At 37.1% G+C, this 20,577-nt stretch overlaps 1 protein-coding gene across 3 annotated transcripts in view; it reads left to right on the forward strand.

The window, feature by feature from the left end:
* FOCAD (focadhesin) overlaps positions 1-20,577 on the forward strand; it is a 92,625-nt gene that overhangs the window by 7,943 nt on the left and 64,105 nt on the right. For all 3 annotated transcript variants that reach the window (XM_042826874.1, XM_042826875.1, XM_042826876.1), the window contains exons 5-12: positions 323-477; positions 5,901-6,005; positions 11,124-11,225; positions 13,761-13,965; positions 14,494-14,700; positions 15,116-15,203; positions 16,387-16,583; positions 17,161-17,418. In XM_042826874.1, the coding sequence (XP_042682808.1) occupies positions 323-477; positions 5,901-6,005; positions 11,124-11,225; positions 13,761-13,965; positions 14,494-14,700; positions 15,116-15,203; positions 16,387-16,583; positions 17,161-17,418 (1,317 nt within the window). The remainder of the gene's footprint in view (positions 1-322; positions 478-5,900; positions 6,006-11,123; positions 11,226-13,760; positions 13,966-14,493; positions 14,701-15,115; positions 15,204-16,386; positions 16,584-17,160; positions 17,419-20,577) is intronic.

Genomic DNA, 20,577 nt, shown 5'->3' on the forward strand with positions numbered 1-20,577 from the left:
AGCAGTTCCTGATGTCTCTAATTATATATTAATATTTCTAAGGAAAGTAGAATTGATGTGAGCCTAATCTCACAGGCACAGCTGAAAATCCCATTGTGTCTTATTCTTCTGTACATACTGAAGGCAGTGTGTCTGGGGACGAGAAACATGACAGCTATCCTGAAGTAGTCCTTTACTAGATGAAGAATCTGTATTCCAGCTTCCTCTTTGTACTCTCTAAGGCTTGAGGAGAAGCTGTTAAGCAGGTTTTTACTTACAAGTGTGTTTGAAGTGAAAGACAATGTCAGCCTTCTTATTGCTTGTCTCATACTTTTAATTTTAGACTCCTGCTCTGAACTTACTCTGGGAGAAGTGCTGCAGTGAGAATGTTGCCTTGAGAACAGCTTGCTCTGAGGGTTTGGTGGCACTTGTTGCAGAGAACCATGCCGAGCTCAGCTATGTTCTTCATGGAGCTGTCAACCTGATTCCTTCAGCAAGGTGGTATTTGTTTGTCTCATTTTGTGTCTTTTGCCAACTACTTATAAATCAGTGTTTTTTTCCCTTGTAAGCCCTATGGAAAGGAAATGGCTCTGTGAATGACTGTACTCAAACAAGTATTCATGGCAGTGAACTGACAGTGCCCTACCATCCTGCTGCAGGACAGTTTTCATCTTGGCAGTCACCATATTGGTTTGACTCTGAAAGAACTCACAGTCTCTCCCACACATGCAGGTGGATAGCCTCAAAAATCAACGCACTTCCTGGTTTTGTTCCCTCTGTCATGGGGAGGAAAATGGCAGTAATTTCTTTAAGGGAAAGGGAATACCTTCCTAATCTGCCTCTGTCCAAATGACTGGTTGTTCACATAAACCCACCATCATTGTCTGGGTAGGTATTAGGAATTACTGGCTGGTGTTTCCACTTCTGCTAAAGGAGAAATAATACTTAACTATCCAGCTATTACCTCTTAGAAAATTATGCAAATATAACACTTACATATTGTGATGTACTTTTAGTATAAGTAGTCAGCACAATATACCGAGAGAATGCAAATCTGGGGAAAATATGTACAATGTACAAAACTTAAAAATGAAAAGTCAAATGATGACTTGGTAAGTGTTATCACTCAAGTCACCCAGCCCTATAAAAAATTTTGAGTGACTTTTGTCTCTCTCCATAGTGTCATTTTTAGCCAAGGCTGAAATGAAGGCTGTTCCAAAAGTAACGCCTCCTGTTTTATTGTGTTGGTCCAACATCAGAGGCAGATGTTGGTGATATGGCAGTAGAGATGGAACCCTCTCACCTGTATTCCATTATGTTTTATTGCCACGTGATAGATGGAAGCGAGGAGCAGTCTGACAAAATGGTGTCTAAAATGGAAGTGTGTCTGAAGCAAAGATGTGGAATCCCTGCATGCAGAAAAATTGGCACCCATTGACGTTCATGAGTACTTGCTGAACGTTTCTGGAGGCTAAACAGTGGATGTGAGTGCAGTGAGGTAGTGGGTGGTGCCTTTCAGCAGTGGCAACAGTGACACTGGGTCACTTTCACTGGTGCAGATTTTTATGAGTGCAGCATGCAGTCTCTTGTTCATTTCTGGTGAAAATGTTGAAAAACGGAGTTTTGTAGCGGAGATCTTTCTCTTATCAAAAAGTATCTCTTTGTATCTGTTGTAGTTTCCATGGAAATAAATAGGAGGCATTACTTTCAGAGAGATCTGTGTAACTAGTGCTACACCTGTGATGTATTATGCTGGTGAGCTCAGTGCAGAGGTTGCAGAAACCATGCAATTGAAGATACGTTTTACAGCCCTTCTAAACTCGCAGAATCAATTTTAGGATGAAGTTTCTCATGATCAATCTGAGCCCAGGATGAATTTAGCTTTGATTAAACTGCAGTGAAATGATGAAGAAATCATTTTCTTAAAAAAAGAAAAAAAAAGAAAAAAAAAAAGGACTCAAGCCTTGTGGCTGACTTGCTTAAAGTTGAATTATGTGCAGGATCTTGCTGTGATGATGAGACTCTGTGTTGAGTTTACAATAGTTGGTTATGAATCCCTGTGGAACGTTTTGTGAATATGTTCTTACAATGTAAATAATTTCTGCAAACCACTGCACTCAAAAGGATCTGCAATTTGGGAGCAAGGGAGGGATCGGTATTGTTAACAAAGAAGCAAAACCACCTGTGCTTTAGACACTGGGAATCTGAGCACTTTGACATAAATGATATGGAGAGCTTCATTAGCTGCGGCTTACAGATTAAAAAATGTTTAATTCCTGTTCTGCTAGGGATTGTTGAGAGTATCACCAGTATATAGGGAAGTTTAAATTTTCATACTATTTCTGCTTTAGGATAAAAACTGCTAGAAGACAGTATTTTAAACTGAATTGATCTAAAAGACAAAAATAAAGTACTGAAAGGACATGACTCTGCCCCATTTCCACTCATTCTTAGATTTTTCCTCATGTTAAATCACCACAAATGGTTAGTTGCTATGGTAAGTGCTGGCAAATTACCTAGGAACCACTATACATATATTTTTGACATTTTTTCCTCAAGCTGCCACAGTTCAAACCACATCCTCTGCAGACTGCAAAGCAGGATTTAGCCTAACCACAGAAGTCCCTGGGTTTAAAATGTCTGTAGCCTGAGGAGCTGATTAAAATGATTGTTTCTCATTGGTTCTTTTTGGGGTTGTTCCCTTTTTTTTTTTTTTTTTTTTTTTCCCCTCTCAATTGTTTTAGAGTGTTAGCCTGCTGTTTCTTGTTATTTCCAGCCAAATTTTCATCCAGGTTTGCTCTGGGGCTTTGCACAGCAGTGTGCACAGTATCTTTAAAAGAAAATAAATGTGAGATACGCAACCAGAAAGGCACATGGAATTGCTGAGCACGTTTCAGTGTTGGATGAAGTTAAGTAAATGTTTTATTGGCAGAGACTACTGATGTTTTGCTCTTTCTTCCCTTCCTTTTGTTATGATGAATTTAGCAGGGGCTTAGCACACCTAGTGGTTTTTATTTTGTCAGGTGTATCAAATTCTACATGCTAGGAAAGACATTGTTTGAGATGCATCCATTGCTTATCTGCATTGACTTTTTACATGGTTCTCGGTATCTGCTTATTATTATAGCAGGAAACTATTCGTGTCTCTGGTGCGTTATTGTACTTGTGTGGTAGACTCAGAATTCAGGTTTCCTCTGATGCCTCTAAAGTGTAGACCTCATGGAGAGTTACATTTGTGTCTGAGTCTGTTTGTTTATACATACTTTCTGGTGTATATGCATAAATATGCACTCATATATATACGGATATACACGTGCACACATTTTACTTTGTTTTTGATGTTCACCTTCAACTTCCTTTGCTTTTATTCCGTAAAATAGCAGTTTTCTGCCAGTATGAATCATCACAGCCCTTTCTATTATAGAATAGATAAATCCTGTGGACAGTATTCAATAATGAATGATCATAAATAACCAGAATATTATATTAAAAACCTATTCAGCAATAAATTATTGTGATCTTTAAGAAACTGTCAGAGGGGTTTTTGTGTATTTACATTTTCACAATGTCCTTATTACCTGAGCAGGAGCACTGCAGTGAATTCTTGCAGTATGGCATAGCAGCATGCTACTTGAGTTCAGGATGTGAGTGCAAAGCCTCAAGCAGGTGTTCTTCCCCCACCTCCTATCAGGGAAATTCAGACCAGCAGTACTGAAATATCCAATCAGTCTAGCCCATTCTCTTACTGTTTTATTGTTTGCTTCTTCTGCGCTGAATAGTTGCTCTGTTGATGTTGGGGGTATGTCAACAGATTGATCTTTAAACGGCTCAAGCCTTATAGTGCCTCCAAGATCATTTTTCTCTTTCTCCCCATGCCTGTCCAAAAGACTCCCCTCCTCTGTGTGTTAGGCTGGCTGCTCTGGGATCTGTAGGCCTGCTGCGCTCCTTTGTTTTGGTTGCTTGGCAACAGAATTCTGCTGAACCTCCTATTCTTGTCTACGGTTGGATTTCTGTGTTTGAAGAGCCAGGTGTCATGATAGCCACTAATTTTAATGATTACAGACACATTTTTCAACTGATCCATTTTTGGAAGAAAACAAGCAAGCACAGTGTGTTGGTTTTTCAGCATTGCTGCGAAGTGTATAAAAGACACAGAAGAAAGCATATGCTTCTTTGCCTCTATCTGGAATATGAACCAAAACATTTTCTGGTGGAGGCATCTACTGTTGGAATCTCTGTGGGATATTCCCTGGTGTACCTTGCCAGCTTATGGAAGAGTTGCTCTGCAGGTGGTGTTAAATTTTATAAAGATCTGGTAGTTAGAAGTGATATTTATTTGTAATAGTTGTCCATTGTCTTTGTTCTGAGTTTTAGGTTTTGATTCCAAAAGCATTCATAAATATCAAGCTTTGCTGTTTTTGTTTGTTTGTTTGTTTTTGGGGGGGAGGAACTACATCACCCCCTTCTTGATTTTATGTGGGCCTAGCCTGTTCGTGCAAGCTCTTATCTTTTAATAGTGCTAAAGTAAAGTCTCAATGAGCTTTGACAGAAATTACTCTTGTTCAGACTTCTTGCATCACTTAAAAAGTCTAAATTTAGGTTGATTGAACTCAACATTTAGGAAAGTGTTTACGGAGCATACTGCACTCTATGCATAACGGTTAGTATTAAGTATCTCAGTTTGCTCATCTGCTGAATGAGAATGGTGGTTTCTGTTTGTACTGTTAGAGGCGTATGTGAACTTCATGAAATGTGTAACTTCATGTTTCCAGCTGGTCCATTCACTGTTGGAGAAGTGGAGTTACAGATGAAAGAGATTTTTCTGACTTTCCACTGCTAGGAAATAAAGACGGTAACAATAATAATAAAGAACAGTAAAACAACACTAGCCTCTTTTTTCCACCCTTATTTTTCACTGTGTGATAGAAGGAACTTCTTGTATTTGTTAGGTGACGATCTTTTATAAAACATATTGTTAATTCTTCCTGTTCGTTTTTCTTCAGCTACTGTTTTAGTAATGGAAGCAGTGAAATATATGATAGCATTTTCTGGATGAACCATCAAATAATAAATAATGACTTTTCCTCTGTGTCTACATTTTCACTGTGTAAAACGTGATTCTTCGGAATATATTTTGGATTCTGTGAATAACTGGGTTGGGTGTGGTGTGATCTGGTTTGAAAGATGTGGAACACTATGAAAAAGAAAACAGAATTTTGAATATCATGCTTTTAAACTCAATCAAGCAGTATCAACCTTTAGATTTGTTACTGTCTTTGCTGGTCTTTTTTATATTCATTATCATCATCCCTTGAAAATGGGATAAGTCCTAACAGTAAAAAATACTTCTTGTTTCTTGTGTTTTCACTGAAAGCAAACTTAAAAGTGTAAGAGGAGGGAAATAAAATAGTTGTATGCAACAATCTCTTGAGATTTAAAGTCAGGACAAACTAGATATCTCAAGCATTTTTTTCTGAGAACGTATGTTTTAGTGTATTTAGATGCTTTCTCGTGGAGATGACTAAGCCTGAAATTTGTGTACTACACTGAATGTTTACCTGTCCATTTGCATGCAGAGAATCACTAATTTCAGGCTTTAATATTTTAGAATACCACTGACCATTAAACTGGGGACAAAATTGTGCTGTTAAGATCAGGTGGAAAGAAACCATCACAAGTGTTAATTCACACACTAATAATTATCTGCTATATTGTTCATTTCCTGAAAAACAGAAAGACTGAAAACAAAGACATGGATATACAGCCTGCCTAAAACTGTGTAGACAGGTATAAAGAGGTCCATAAGGAGAATTCAGTGCTTCTTTAGTGTCAGTTTTGTTACTAGGTTCCTTCTTTTTTTTTTGTAACAATCAAATAACTTGATCCACACTTGATGATGTTCTACTTCTTTTTGTCAACAGGAATGTGCATGGCTTAGTAAAAACTATTTGGAAACTACTGCAAATTCAAGCTACACAGCTGGGAAGAGATGGAGATGAGGCTGTTCAGAATTTGTATGGAATCAGGTTAGTTTCAATTTGTTTGAAATAGACTCCTTAAAAACATTTTGTAATAAGGGTTAATACTGGCATTCAGTCCATTTATTTGTTTGTTAGAGTTATGCTAACCAATTCTGGCCAAATTTGATAGGGTAGTGTCTGTGCAAGGGAGTTAACTGCTGCATGTTTCTTGAGTGATTCAAGGGACAGCTAGCTGGGTACAGCTGAACCTGGGTTCATTTTTAAGCTCAGCCTTTGTTATCTGTATGTGTGCTTATCAGCTGGGGGAAGACGTTATTCCAAGCTCACAGCTGTGCAGATGCATAACAACATAAAGCAGTTGTTTCTGAAGAAAGAGTTCTCAGCAGTTACAGTTCTCACAAAACAAAATCTTTATTAGAATACTGTTATTAATACAATAATTTGTCACAACTGTCTCTGTACATTTTTTAATGTGTTCTAACAGTCCTTATGGTACGGGGAGAGGTATGTCCTGAAATAGTAAGTAGCAACAAATGAGATGGGAAAAGACTTTTGTGAAATGAATAATATTATGAGGATGTCTGAATGTGGTAGTATTGTCAGAGGTGATACTTTGCTACTTTCTTTAACCAAGCTTTGGAAATTCATTCAAGATCTTATTTGAGAATATCACTAGGATAGATACAGAGTATGAGCTGCTTTCTTTTTGCAAAATATGAGGGAGTTAATGCTTTAGTAATAGTTCCAGCAGAACTGATCTTCATCAACTTCAGACAACTCCTCAATAACTTAGAACAGCATATTTGCCATTTCCCTGAACCAGTAATGCACCCTTGTGGCAAAGAAGGCTGCAGCAGCCAGGGATGCAGTAGGAATAGTGATGCCAGCAGGCTGGCAGAAGCAATCCTTCCCTCTGCTCAGCCACGGTGAGACAGATTTTGGTGCTGTGTCCACTGCCAACTTACCAGTGCAAAAAAAAATGGAACTTAATGGTGAGAGTCCAGAAAAGACCACACAGATGACAGAAGGACTGGAGCACTTTTCATATGAGGAGAAGCTGAGAGAACTGGGACCCTTCAGTCTTGAGAAGGCTCAGTGGTATCTTATCCGTGTGTATATGTTCCTGATAGAATGTATGAAGAAGACATTCCTAGACAGTAGTGACTGCAGACTGGAAAATGGGCTCAAATTGTAACACAGGAGATTCCATTATTCAAGAGAATTCTTATTTTTTTGGTACTGTGCAGGTGATCAAACACTGGAGCAGGTTGCCTAGAAGTGTGTAGGGTTTCTGTCCTTAGAGATGCTCAAAACCCAACTGAGCAATTCTGGACAACCTTCTCTAGCTGCCTCTGCTGGAGCAAATGATTTGGAGTAGATGGTCTCAAGAAGTTCCTTACAACTTAAAAGTAGTTTTTGACTCTGCTTTTTCTTAAAAGTTTTAATGAGTTTGATAGTACAGAGATAAAATGAATGCTAGAAGCTCAAAAGGGGCAAAGGAAGGCTTCGTAACAAAGAACCAATACTGGGGCTTGTGCAAATATAGTAGCATGATGTTTGCTAATGGTGCTTTTATTTTAAGCAGACTGAAGACCACTTCCCTCTCATCTGTTTTTATTTTTTTTTTTCTTCTATAAAGATGAAGCTCTTAAATGTTCTTGCTGTTAAAGTGGTTGCCATGTTAAAGTAGATGTTTTCAAATGCATCTAGAGCGACTAATATGAAGCTGCTTGCCCTGCAGTAGCAGTCTTCTTGAGAGGAGATCTTGATAAACTCCTCCAGCTCTAGAGAAATTACGAATCATTTTGATTTTAGCAATTACTCTTCTGTCTTTTTATGCAGAGAAGAGATATTGTCATGGCATGTTGTATTCTAATGCTTTAAGAACATAAAATACACTGTTTGGTAGAGGAAAATCATGTATTTTCCTCAGTATTTAATTTTGCTTATGTAGAATGGAGGAGACTTTGGAGAACTGGGTGCACTTACATAGGTCACTCTGAAGGTAATGCCTCCTATTTATTTCCATGGAAATGACAATAGATAAACAGGGAGTAAAATAATACTATTTAATAGACATTCTCAGCTACAAAACGCTACTTTTTTCAACACAGTCACCAGTATTAACTATGTTAATGTTGTCAGCTGTGAACAAGAGCCAGAGTGCCATACTCTGTGTGACTCTCTGGAATGTGATTTGTCTTTTACTATTGCTGCTGAAATCCACCACCCACCATCTCACTGTGCCAACATCAACTCTCTAATCTCCATAAACATTCTGCAAGTATTGATGGATGTCAGTGGATGCCATTTTTTCTGCATGGAAGAATTCAATTCCATCAATTTCCTCCATAAGCATTTCTATGTCAGATAATGTTTTGTCAGAGTGCCTCTCTGCTGCCATCTGTTGCACAGCAACAAAATGTAATGAAATACTGGCAGGAAAGTTCAACCTCTGCTGCTATACCAACATCCACCTCTGGCGTTGTGGGCAAATGTAGTAAAAAAGAAGACATTAATTTTGGAGCAGCCCTTGTATTATACTGTCAACTGTGCAAGAGTATACAAAAATCATCAATGAATAATGAAAAAATACAAGAATGGTCACAAAAGTTCATGATACGCAGTCTCTCTTGGAACATTCATAAAATAATATTACAGGCTAATGGATAGATTTTTTTAAAGCCAATCTCAATTATAAGTAATAGAACTACTTACAGTGCATCTTCTTGTCATGATATAATATCTAATTCTTGAAAAGAATTGGGAGAAAATAACGTGTTGTAGTTTGCAGGATTTTGTGTGGTTGCATGTTCTGATTTCATTTAGGAAAGCCTCTGTAGTTTGAGAGTTGTGACTCTACACTTCCTTTAAGCAAATCAACCTTGGAAAACTGAGAAGGGTTTGTTTGTCTCTGCTGCTGAAGAAAGCAGGAAATGTTCCTTTTAACCTAGTAAATTGATAGGAACTGCCTCATTTATCACTTAGCTTTGGGATTCCTAATTGTTTCCTTAAGCTGTGTAAGTATCGCTGTCCTTCTGACAAACTGGTACTTCAGGGGTCGCTAAATACCAAATCAAACATGCCATTCAGTATATGTGAAATAATTGATGCAATTAAAATTTAAATCTGGGATGGTCTGATTTTTTATGAGGAAGTTGGAACCAGCTTTAGCGAGTCAGAAGTAGAGAGAAAGTAGTTGTGACTGTGAGTGAGAACTGTACATTCCCACTGGATTAGGTCTGTCTCTGCTAGCATTAAGTTGTTTGGTGGTTTTTTCGAGCAATCCCGAAGTTACTGCTGAAGAAAAACTTCTCAGTACACATCTTTTTCCAAATGCCCATAACATTATAAAATAGAACTTCTGGGGGTTACATAGTTTGACGTTTCATTATTAATCACAGTTAACTATGGAGCTTAACAGGTTTATTTTAGCATTGAGCTTGTGCATGAGAGCACACCGAAGTTGTTATAAAAGCTGTTTTTCATTGGATGACAAGCCATCTTTATTTTGGGCTTGTTGTGTCATGTGTGCCTACTTCATGGCATTTTGATTTTGGCATTGTAGGAGTACTTCAGTTACCGATGACATAGTTTTCTCATTAGGAATGGTAATTAAAATATGACAAAGGTATTGAAATAAGCAGATGCTGTAACTCTGTATGTCTATACAGGGCTGTGCTCTTTCAAGGCTCTGGCATAAGTCAGTACTTTTTCTAACCTGCTGCCTGAAAAAATGATTCTTTTCATGGCGTGCTAGGCTCCAGTGCTAGATAGCCAACAAATTGTCTCTTGAATGCTGCAGTCTTTGAAAGCTGCATTGCAGCAATAACCTTAGTCTTTAGAATTTCTGTACACAGACTATAGAAGATTCTTTAACTCCAGTAAAATGGAGGAGACATCCGAAGACCATGTATATAAGTAAACAAATCTTAGATAAATGAATATGGGGATTACCACACCTCCAGCCCAAAAATGAGGACCAGAGCTGTAATGTGTGCCTACTTCTCAGTTAATGCATGTTTTCTGAACACACTGCAAGTAGTCTGTCACAGTGGTCAGTCTCACAGCAGTCCCTGTACTTTGAAGTTACTTATTTCCTGAACAGAATCACGGATCTAACGAAGAAAAAATTATTTGAGGAGCAGAGGGAAAATCCAGTATAATTAAACAAGCAAACAAACAAAAAACTTCTGTGCTTGAAGAATTGTTCCAGTAACTGATTTTTTTCTCAGTGAAAATACATTCTCTTTATATAGACAAAATTTGCCAATTTCAGTTCCCAGCATCTAATTATTGTTTGCTAGTTTCATCAATCTTACTGTATTGGCACTCACTAGATGACATCTGAAGTACTGTGTTCAGTTTTGGGGCCCCCAGTCCAAAGAAGAAGCGATAAACCTGAATGAATTTATTGGAGGGCCTGTAGGATAGTGAGAGGGCTGGAGCCCAGAGCACCAACTGCAGCTTGGTTAAGCAGCAATCCTGTCTGCATGCTAGTCAAATAGGGCTCTTTCAGGCCTTCTGGGTGGTGTAAGTGGCAGTCAGTCATTGATTCTGCAGACTTGTGTGGGTGGTAGGAGGTCTGTCTGTGAAGAATAGCTGAGTGTGATGCCTTGGTGATCTTTTCAAATCAGCAGTTGTCCCAAGGCTGGCAATAAAGAGAAGGATTGCAGGCTGCTGTGGGACCTTCTGAAAAGAAAAGCTGGTGAGGGCAGTCAGTTGAGAACAGATTTAAAGTGTTCAGTTGAACAAATGGTTGATTTGGTTTCAGTCACTGAAGATTACTACCTGTGCTTAAAAGACAGAAGTATGTTGTAGTTCAATATGTTGTGCGCACTATGTGGAACCTACTGCCAAATGTGCTGCTACCAACTCAAATCAGCTGACACAACACTGTTGATTACACTGATTAAAAAAAAAAAAAGAAATAGAACTGAGCCAAGAATTTTCAGATTGACTTTTTGTTTAATTCTCTTCTCCCAGGGATCCTAGAAAATGCACTAATTTCATAATGTAAGTCTTGGGAAAGCAGGTAAAGAGGGTTGGTGATACCAGGGTATTAAACTGTCCATCTCTACAGCTGCTTTAATTTTGAAGCTAGTAAATTTACACACTTTCTTTCTGCATTATAGATCCAAATGTGATTTCTCTGCATTTCAGGAACAATCCTCATCCTTTAATCACTGTCCTTGAAAATAGACCTGATTGCTGGCCAGTTCTACTTCAGCAGATAACAGTATTTTTCCATCAGTGTTCGGAGAGGTAAGTAAAAGAAGAAACTGAAAAGTAGGTAACTCAATTGTCAGCAAAATTTTCTTCTTGAAGTGAACTGCAATTGTACAGGCTTGTGTGTAAGCAATATAAAGAGTTTCTTTGGAAAAAGATAATTGTGTCATTAAATTTTGTAATTTAAAGATTAAAAATAGAACAATAAGTAACAATATAATCCATTAAGAATCTATTTTTAATTTTTTTCTTTAATCGCCTGCATTGGTAACATTTTTGTGGATGTGGAGAAATGTGTGCAAAGTTGATTAAAAAATTATTTTTATTATTTATTTTGTAAGCAGAGTTAAAAATAGAAATCAAATAAAATTAGTTAAAAAAAAAAGATCCACTTTCTATGCTAGAAACCACAAATACTGTAGTTCAGCTACTCATGGAAGAAGTTTACTAATCTCATTAAAAATTGTAATCTGCACCATGTTTTAGCAAGTAGAGTTTTAGAGGGATACAAGAATGATTTGTATTTGCCAAAATTATGACTGTTTAGTCAAAGATGACAATTAATATATTATGTGTGTAACTGATCTATACTAAACATGGATGGTGTAAGATAAGCACAGGAAGCTATATCTCATAGGAAAGAGGATTTAAAAAAAGGAAAATCAATGGCATAGTCATACATTTAACAAGAAATAGATATCTAATCTGCCAACAGTTTCAACATTCTTTCATGCTTATCTCCAAGGAACTTCTCCAGTAAAACTTTGGTGTAAGATACCAAACAGAGGAGCTGCCTGGCAGGCAAATGTTTTGAATGTTTTTGCAACCGTATGCATTTCAGATAAAAAGAATCTCCTTTCTCTTGTGTCGAAGTCTTCTCTGGAAGACTCGTGTAAACAGATCAGAGTAATATTATAGTGAAACTGACTTCTGTATTATGCTAATGTAAATAAGTTTATTGATCTTAAAATTCTAGTAGATGTAAGCTATATGATCAACAGAGAGACATTCATGTAAAAGTCCAATTTAAATAATCGGAGTATTTTTTAAATATTATTTGCAGACTTGTCTTTCCACTCAGCTACTAAATCTGAGACTCACAAAGAGTCTCCACAGAGGTCTGACTGTGTTTTTTTGCTGGTGTGTTTCAAATTCAACACCTTAAACTTTCTTACCACTTTTGGTGCAAAAATGTCTGTGGACTGGAATTCCAGACTGATAATATGTTGACGTAGATTTCTTCTAAGTTGCGCTCAAGCTCTATCAAAGCAAAGTCTTGTTTATAACTCATCCCTAACATTGATTTTCAGAATATTTGCTAATGTATTGACCATTACAGAATCACAGAACTGTAGGGGTTGGAGGGTACTTGGATCATCAAGTCAATCTCCTGCTAAAGGAAAGCATACAGATGCAAGGCCATGCACCAAGCCATGTTCAGTTGTTAAAGGTTACTGTCAGTCTGCTTCTCCAAATTATCCAGGTTCCTTTGAAAAAATGTGCTTACCAGTGCCTTGAATGCTCTCTCCTGGTTGATATCAGAAGTAAATTTGCAGAGTGTACGCCATCTTATCACCAAATCATTAATGAAGACTAAGGAACACTGAACCCACTAATTATTCCTGTGGAACACCATCACTTGACAGCCTGATGATGCACTTTGCATCACTGATCATTACACTTTGAACCTAAATGTCTAGCTTGTTTTCCATCCCCTATAGAATCCACTTACCCAGGTGTATTTCACCAAATTTCTGATAGGGAGACAATGGATGACTTTATTAAAGGTCGTGGTAATTAGTCTTATTTGACGAGTCTAATAATAGACTTACTTGACTAGTCTACTAATGTCAGGATCAACTGGCAATCCTAACATGGTCAAACTGAAAGAAGTTTTTGCCAGGAAGCTGCATTGGTTAAACTAGCTGTTGTTTCCTGTAATTGTTTGGGATTGTTGCCCAGGCTGGATGGGACTTGGAGCAACACAATCTAGAGGGAGGTATCCCCGCCTGTGGCGGTGGAGTTGGAACTAGATGATCTTTTAGGATCCTTCCAACCCAAACCATTCTATGATTCTAATAACTGAGAAGGAACAGATAGCTGTTTTTAGTTGAAATCAGATTTAATAATTAAAAAAGGATAATTCTGAATAACGTTTTCCAAGTACTGTTTCATTATGGTGCAGTAGACTCTCATATTATTCACCACAGAAAGTAACTTTCTTGAATTCAGGAAAAGTAGAATAAAATGAAGAGTATCTTAATGTTCAAGTATATATCAAATCATATTCCTGAGTGAATGAATGAGTCTCTTACAAATGCGTTTCATTGTGTGGTTGTTAGATTAGATCTCATGATAGATAGTACTTTGTGATAGTAAATCATGTGGGGTTTTTTCTTTGTTTTGTTTTGTGAGAGCTAGTAATGTTTTTCTTAACACCTTTCTGTTAATTGTATCCTGTGAATTACTGCAGACCCAGGGAATGTCACCTTACTTGGGTTTTCCTTGGAATTCATTCAGTTTATGGTAAGAAGTACTCTTGGCAAACTTTTTTTTTTTTTTTAACTGCAGGGCACAGAGTTCATGTGTTGCTATAATGGCTCCATTTCTAAGATACCTGTACTGTGAACCATCTCAGTTACGGGAATATGCTGAACTGCGAATGGGCTTGCTTAGGATTTTACTTCAGCCACGTGGTCCAAAGCATAAAGAAGCACCTTGTGTTCTGGAGCATCATATTCTTCAGCTCCTGTGTGATTTGATTCCACATCTTCAGGTAAATTTGTTGCCAGACCCCAACAGCAAGGACAGTGCTGTTACTGCCTTTCAAGTTAACGAATACAGCACTATCTTTCATTTTCTGTATACCTGATTCTGCATGGTGGTAAATACTACAACCATTTCTTTTTACATGTATGTTAAAATCTTAGTTACATTATAGAGTAACGTAGAAATATCTGATTGAAGAATATTTCTGTAAAAATAATATTTCCTTGCTGTATGAAATCCCCATACAATTTATTTGGCTGGTAGGACCTCAAGAACTGAGTTAATTTTCTGCTGCATTTGAAGAACAAGGGATTTTTCTTATCAGTCACTGTAGGACCTTAAATTCTTAAGTTCATCTGTTGATGTTGTGGATAAGTTTTATTAAAGATTCCTGAATTTTGTTCTCTGAAGCTTTAATAGTAACTGCAATGAAAAGACTGTAGACTAATAAAACTAATTTTAAACATGAAGGAATTCTCCATAAATAAGGAAGGACAATTAAACTGGGATGTGTTTTTCAACTACCTCTCTACAGGTTAAAGACTTGCCACAAGTTACAGAAGCCTTGTTTTTTCTTCAAGAGCTATTCCTCAGCTTGTTGCGCTTTCCTGTGTTTTGGAAAGTTCAATTATCCCAATTTTGTCTGCAACTGATAAGCTTCTGTGAAGTGTGTTTAAATGTAACAGGAGAATGTTCATCTCTGATCTCCATAATAGAGGACAACTTTGAGCTCTTACAAGAGGTAAGGGTTGATTTTTGTGGAAGGAAATAGTCATGTTAAACTTAAAGGCTGTCATGCTAAAGGCAGGATTTTAAGACTTTGATATATGGCATTCATCTTTGAGTGACCAGTATTGTTTGGAAAGCTGATTTTTTTTTTTTTTTAATTTATTTTTCTGAAGGAAAAAAAAAGCGAACTGATGCTGTGTATATAAGCTAACCTTTACACATATGTGTTGGTTTAAACTGAGTATTGTGTTTGTAGTTACTCACTTAAAATCCTTACTGTGTGCTATTTTTATTCTTAATTGCATGTTCTGTATCACTGCGTTCATTAAAAGGCAATAAGAAACTCCTTAGAATATTATAGTTGCTTTTCTTGTTTGTCCCCTTGAAAAACAAAGATAACTTGAACCTTTTTCATTTTTTCCCTATAGGTGTTTCCAGTGGAGCAGTGTGTAATTGGACTAGCACTTCTGCTGCTGCAAATGCCAGAAAGTCAACAGAAGTCTATCTTGAGTCTAGGTAACGTTGTTCTGAAAGAAGAATCCATGCACTTAAGACTGTATTTATTTTTGTTTTGTGAGAATAGGCTCTGCACTCCCCTGCATTTAGGTTGAAATGTGAAATATTTTATATAAACAGGATTTTCCCTTGATTTGAAAACTAAAATATGATCTGAAGGCTCAATTTTTTCCACTACATTGACTTTTTCCATGAATACTGTATTCTATCCCTTTTTATTGAAGCTTGTTTGTTTCATTTTTAAGTCAATAAGAGGATATTTTCAGTGGAGAGTAATACATTCTGAATGGTTTATTTTGATAGATCTTAAGAGAGTAGGCCTATTTATCTTCTTAATGTTTGTCTGAGCTTTTGACTAACAGTTTTGATTAATTGAGTTATTACAGTAAAAGTGAGGGACTACACTACATTCCATTATTGAATTTTGTGCAGCCATCAAGTGCTGTACAATAAAGAACAGAAGAGTAGAGTCTCTAAGTAGAACGTTCTACCGAAAATAAAAGGGATTCTCCAAAAGTATTGCCTCCTTTATTATTACATTTTCACAACACAGTAGTGGATGTTAGATCGCAGTAGAGAGTGAAGAGAGTGAACCTTCCCAACAATATTCCATTACGTTTTGTTGTTGTGTGACAGAAAGACAATCAAAATAGAAATTGAACAAAATAGCATCTGACATGGAAGTGTGTATGGAGGAAAGGGGTGGAATTGAATTTTTCAATGCAAAAAAAATGGTATGTCTTGACATCCATCAGTACTTGCTGGATGTTTATGGAGACCAAACCGTGGGTGTGAGCGCAGTGAGGCAGTGGGTGGTGCCTTTCAACAGCAACTGTGGGTCACCTCTGGTGGTGCAGATTTGTAGAAGCGTGGCATGCAGGCTTTTGTTCATTGCTGGTGAAAATGCAGAGCTAAGAGTGGCGACTGTGTGGAAAAATTTTTGTATTGGAACAGTTTGTAGCTGAGGATTTGCTCTATCAAATAGTGTTATTGTGTTCTCTGTATCTGTTGTAGTTTCCATGGAAATGAATAGGCGGCATTACTATGCGCTGCGTAATTCTTGGAAGTGCAACTTTGTTTGACCAGCCTGTTTCCTAGAAATGTTTGTATCATGCAAAAATACGAACAATATTAGTTCTTTTTTCCCAGGCTGATTGTCTTTTGTCCCCACTATCTTCAATAGCCTACAAGCTCCTTTCCTCTTCAGAAAACATTTCAACCACAGCCCTTGTTTTGGTGATGCCTCTGCTACAAATCTTATCTTCTTCGTCAGTTGGAGACTGCTTACAGGAGGGTGATTCTGGAACTACTAGGCAGCAACTGGCTACAGATCTTTTGGAAATATTAAAGAAGGAAGATGTAAAGAATCAAAAGGAATTGGTAATATTCTGAGTTTCCGAATCAGGAGAAATTCTCACTTGTGTTTTACTGCTTTTCTTCTTCTAAACTTAATCTCCCATGATGACAACTGTAGAACATGAATTCTGAGAAATGAAACAGTTACAGCAAAAATAAGTGCAGAGTAAGATTAACATAAAGTATGGTTTTTTAGTGAGTGCAGTGAAAAGCATGAGAATTTCCTTAAAATATTTAAATATTTATATAATGTACGTGTAATGGTGAGGAACATAAGCTTTTAATGTACTCCAGTTTTATTGTGTACGTTTTCATGAGGACACAGCATTGCAGTTACCTACAGAAACAGGAGTGATGGATTCCAAATAAAGGGGAAATTTGTGAGTAGAGTAGTAACGCATTCAGTCATCCTAAATTCAAGAATTAATGTAAAGGATTGTAAAGAAATGTACTGTGACTTATTAATTACACTTACTGCATTGGGATCCTCAGTAACAGATTTGTTTCAGATGATAGAACTGAATAACTTACTATTTTTTATTTGCTCTTTCATGATATTTTACTTGTTCATTTGAAAATTGTATGTTTCATTTGTTTTCAGATGTCCTGTGAACTCCTATTCCCCATAACCAGCTCTTATTGTTCATTATACACTACTTGGAAGATTTTAGAGCTCATGAAAGAAAAGTCAGCAGTTACTCACTGGTTATCTTCAGTGAGGTCATTGCTGCCTGTTACAACTCAAGTCCCTACCCATGTTTTTCTGCTACTTGCTTATCTGTTGATCCAAGAAAAGGGAGACTGTCTTCGTGATGTACTGCAGACTACTACAGAGGTAGCCAAAGCTGATTGTTCTCAGGTAAAAACTTAGTATTATTGTATTTTCTTACAGGAATTGGGGTGGATTCCCTACCTCAAGAGGTTCAAGTCTGCCACAGCTTCCTGCTCTCAGGTCCAACCGGTCATGAAATTGAGCATGCACTCCCAGTAGCTACACACAGAAGGCACGTGTGTACATCACATATCTGTGGCTGTATGTATGTAATGCACACACGCTGTGCACTCTCATGAACTTCAGCAGCACTAGTGGCTTTATTTTGCTCCCCTTTCCTGCTGAGCACATTGGCTGTCAGCTAATAAGGAATACATGCACATTGTGTATGTATGTGTAGTGTGTCTGTTTCCAGCAGCAGGTCTCAGACTCTCAGGCACACACAGCTGACCTCTGAATCCATCTCCCCAGTTGCTGGCATCTGGACATAAGAGCCCATGTGGCTGCAGCTCAATTACAGTTGCTGGTACAGACTGCCTTCCAACCAAGCACACTACCCTGGCAATACACGTACATATACATGTGTGTCTTCAGCCATGCACTTAATATATGTATGTTCACACTGTGTACTTGACACACACAGCTCACCAGACCACTCCTAGACTTTGTCTGGCTTTTCAACTTGTAGAATTTTTTGCGGTGTGCAGTAACATGGGCATTGTAAGAAAAAAAAAAACTGCTTTGCTTAGTGATATTACCTCATAAGGATGGAATAAGACACCAACAAGTTGAAGAAAGTCTACTGAACTGTTTCTGGCTTTTGAAGGGTCTTCATCCTATAAGTTACAGGAGGACCACAAAGTCACTTGTGATGTTTGTTGTATTACATAGTCAGTACAGTCTTAGTCTCATTCACTATTGAATCCTAGTCAGATTTATGCAGTATGCTTATGTTTGTGCATAACTTAGGTAAATGCAGACATATGGCTTTTTAGTGTAGATAAATAGGTAGATTAGAAATCACCAAACAGAAATAATCATCTTGTAAAATGAAAAAAAAATGTGGGCAAGGGAGAAGTGATGTTTTGAGTGTCAGATATATCATAAGGACAAGTTTTATTTGCTTAAGTTTTCTAATTGCTTTCTTTTTCAAATAGCTTTCACACTTCCGTAGCACAAAAGTTGCAAAAAATTACAGCTTATGAGTATGCACTTAATGCCTTAGAGCACCAAGAACTGCAGGTCTGGGATGTGCTTGCTATTGAACATCTACTGAACTGCTGTGCTAAAACAGAATCACTATGCAGTGCTTTTGGAGATACCTGTAATTCCTAAGCTGGAGATGTCTTTTTAACTTGATGCCTTTAACTTGAAGCTTCACCTTCTTTGGGTTGCTCACTGATAGCTTTCTTAAATATGCCTTGTAAATTCTCTGTCAAGCTTTCCTTCATTTTGTTGTTTTCTTGTATGGGTGTGTTTCATCTGCAACAGGATTGAAACAGATTTGGGAGCATGTGATTTCTTCATTTTTTTTCTACCACTGTTTGAACTTTTTTGCATTTTTTAACTTGTATCAAATTTATAGCATTATACTACTTCTGTGTTGTAATTAATCTTGGTGGGCACTAATTATCTTATTTCAGGGCTTACAATTTAATTAATAGTTTTTTGTGTCATGACCCTTGAAATTCAGTAACTTTAAAGGCTGAGGATTTTATGTTTTTTTTTATTATTATTATTAGATCCTATTTGAAAAGTAATTTTGGCTCCAATACAGACACACACTAACAGATTAAAAGGTCTGGTTTTCAGTCTGGAAAAAATTGCAGGCTTTTGCTGTGGAATTACTCACCAGAACTGTAAGCATTATGTGGGAATAGAAGAATGTGTGGAATTTATTTACATGAGCTGTAAGATCACCACTGTGGTGGTGAGAAAAAAATAAATAAATTGTATTTAAATCCTAGCTAAACCAACTAAAAGCCTTTGGATGTATTGTTCTGCAGTGTAGCTGGGTTTCCGAGTAGTGAGTAACCTCCAAATACGTTTAACTCATGGCATTTCTTTCTGCAGCTTGGAGAAACAGACACGATCATTTAAAGGGACTAATTAAAAAGGAAGGTTTATGTAGGTTTATGTTCTAAAATGTTTTGTTGTGGTGTCTGTAGCTATAGCATTGACTTTTCTTTTTGGTTTGAAAGTAAACAATGGATGCAGCGTATTAGCAAGAGGTAAAGTTAAAATTGCATACTAGTAACTCCAACACAGTTGTGACACTTCCAACCACAAGTAGCCATCCATTATATTGAAAAGGGTTATTGGCTAATCTGCTGTTTTAGTATACAAGTGTAGTATGTGAGTTAATTAGGGAGATGTTTAGCTTCCTTCATTTTATTGTATTTTGAGTTCCTGTTTTGTCCTGTACATACTGCTGTTATTAAACTAATGCTAGCAAGGTAGTATTTCATCTTAGTGAATATAAAGATGGATGCAGATTCAAAATGCTGTTGTACAAAGCCTGAATCTCAGTATTGATATTTGCTGAACTCTTCAAGAAACCTGCAACACTGCATAATTAATGCTTCCAATTCAAAATAGGAATGGGACCTAGCTCTTAGTTTTACTTTTGAAATATTTGTGTGCGTGGTATACTCCTTAAATCATGTGTAGAAGAGCTGCCCTGGGTTGCAGGTCTGAAGTGGATATAAGACGCTTGCTGCAAGGTAGGCCTCACTCCTCAAAGTTAAGTACCAGGCAGAAACATACTAAATGAAGTTGTTTATTGTTTTGGGTTTTTTTCCCCTTTGTTTTTCCCTCCCTCCCTCTTTCCCTTCTTTCTTCCTTTCTTCCTCCCTTCCTCCCTTCCTTTCTCCATTTCATGATTCGTTCTTATAACGATTGTTACTTTCTTTCATAGGGATGGAATATTTCTATAAAAGTACAGATGTAAAATCCTTCTGTTGTAGCCCTGTACTTTTTCATTCCAGAGGACAGCTCAGTAACATAAAACAGAATAATTAAAAAACAAGAAAAAAAAAAGGGGTAATTACAAAGGACACAAGCACATCAGTATTTTATAGCATTGTTCTTAGAACAAAAGATTTTTTTCGCAGACAGCACATACCTGAAGCTCATTTTTGCTGTTCTGTGTAATGATTGACTTCCTTTTAATTTGTCACAGGTTTGGTTTTTTTTGTTTTTTTTTGTTTTTTTTCCTCTCTATTTAAATGAAAATACCAATTCTAC

The sequence above is a fragment of the Centrocercus urophasianus genome, unplaced genomic scaffold (genome assembly GCF_019232065.1).
Source record: "Centrocercus urophasianus isolate 14NV4802_14NV808 unplaced genomic scaffold, USGS_Curo_1.0 seq_27, whole genome shotgun sequence".
In the NCBI taxonomy this organism is placed as follows: Eukaryota; Metazoa; Chordata; class Aves; order Galliformes; family Phasianidae; genus Centrocercus; species Centrocercus urophasianus.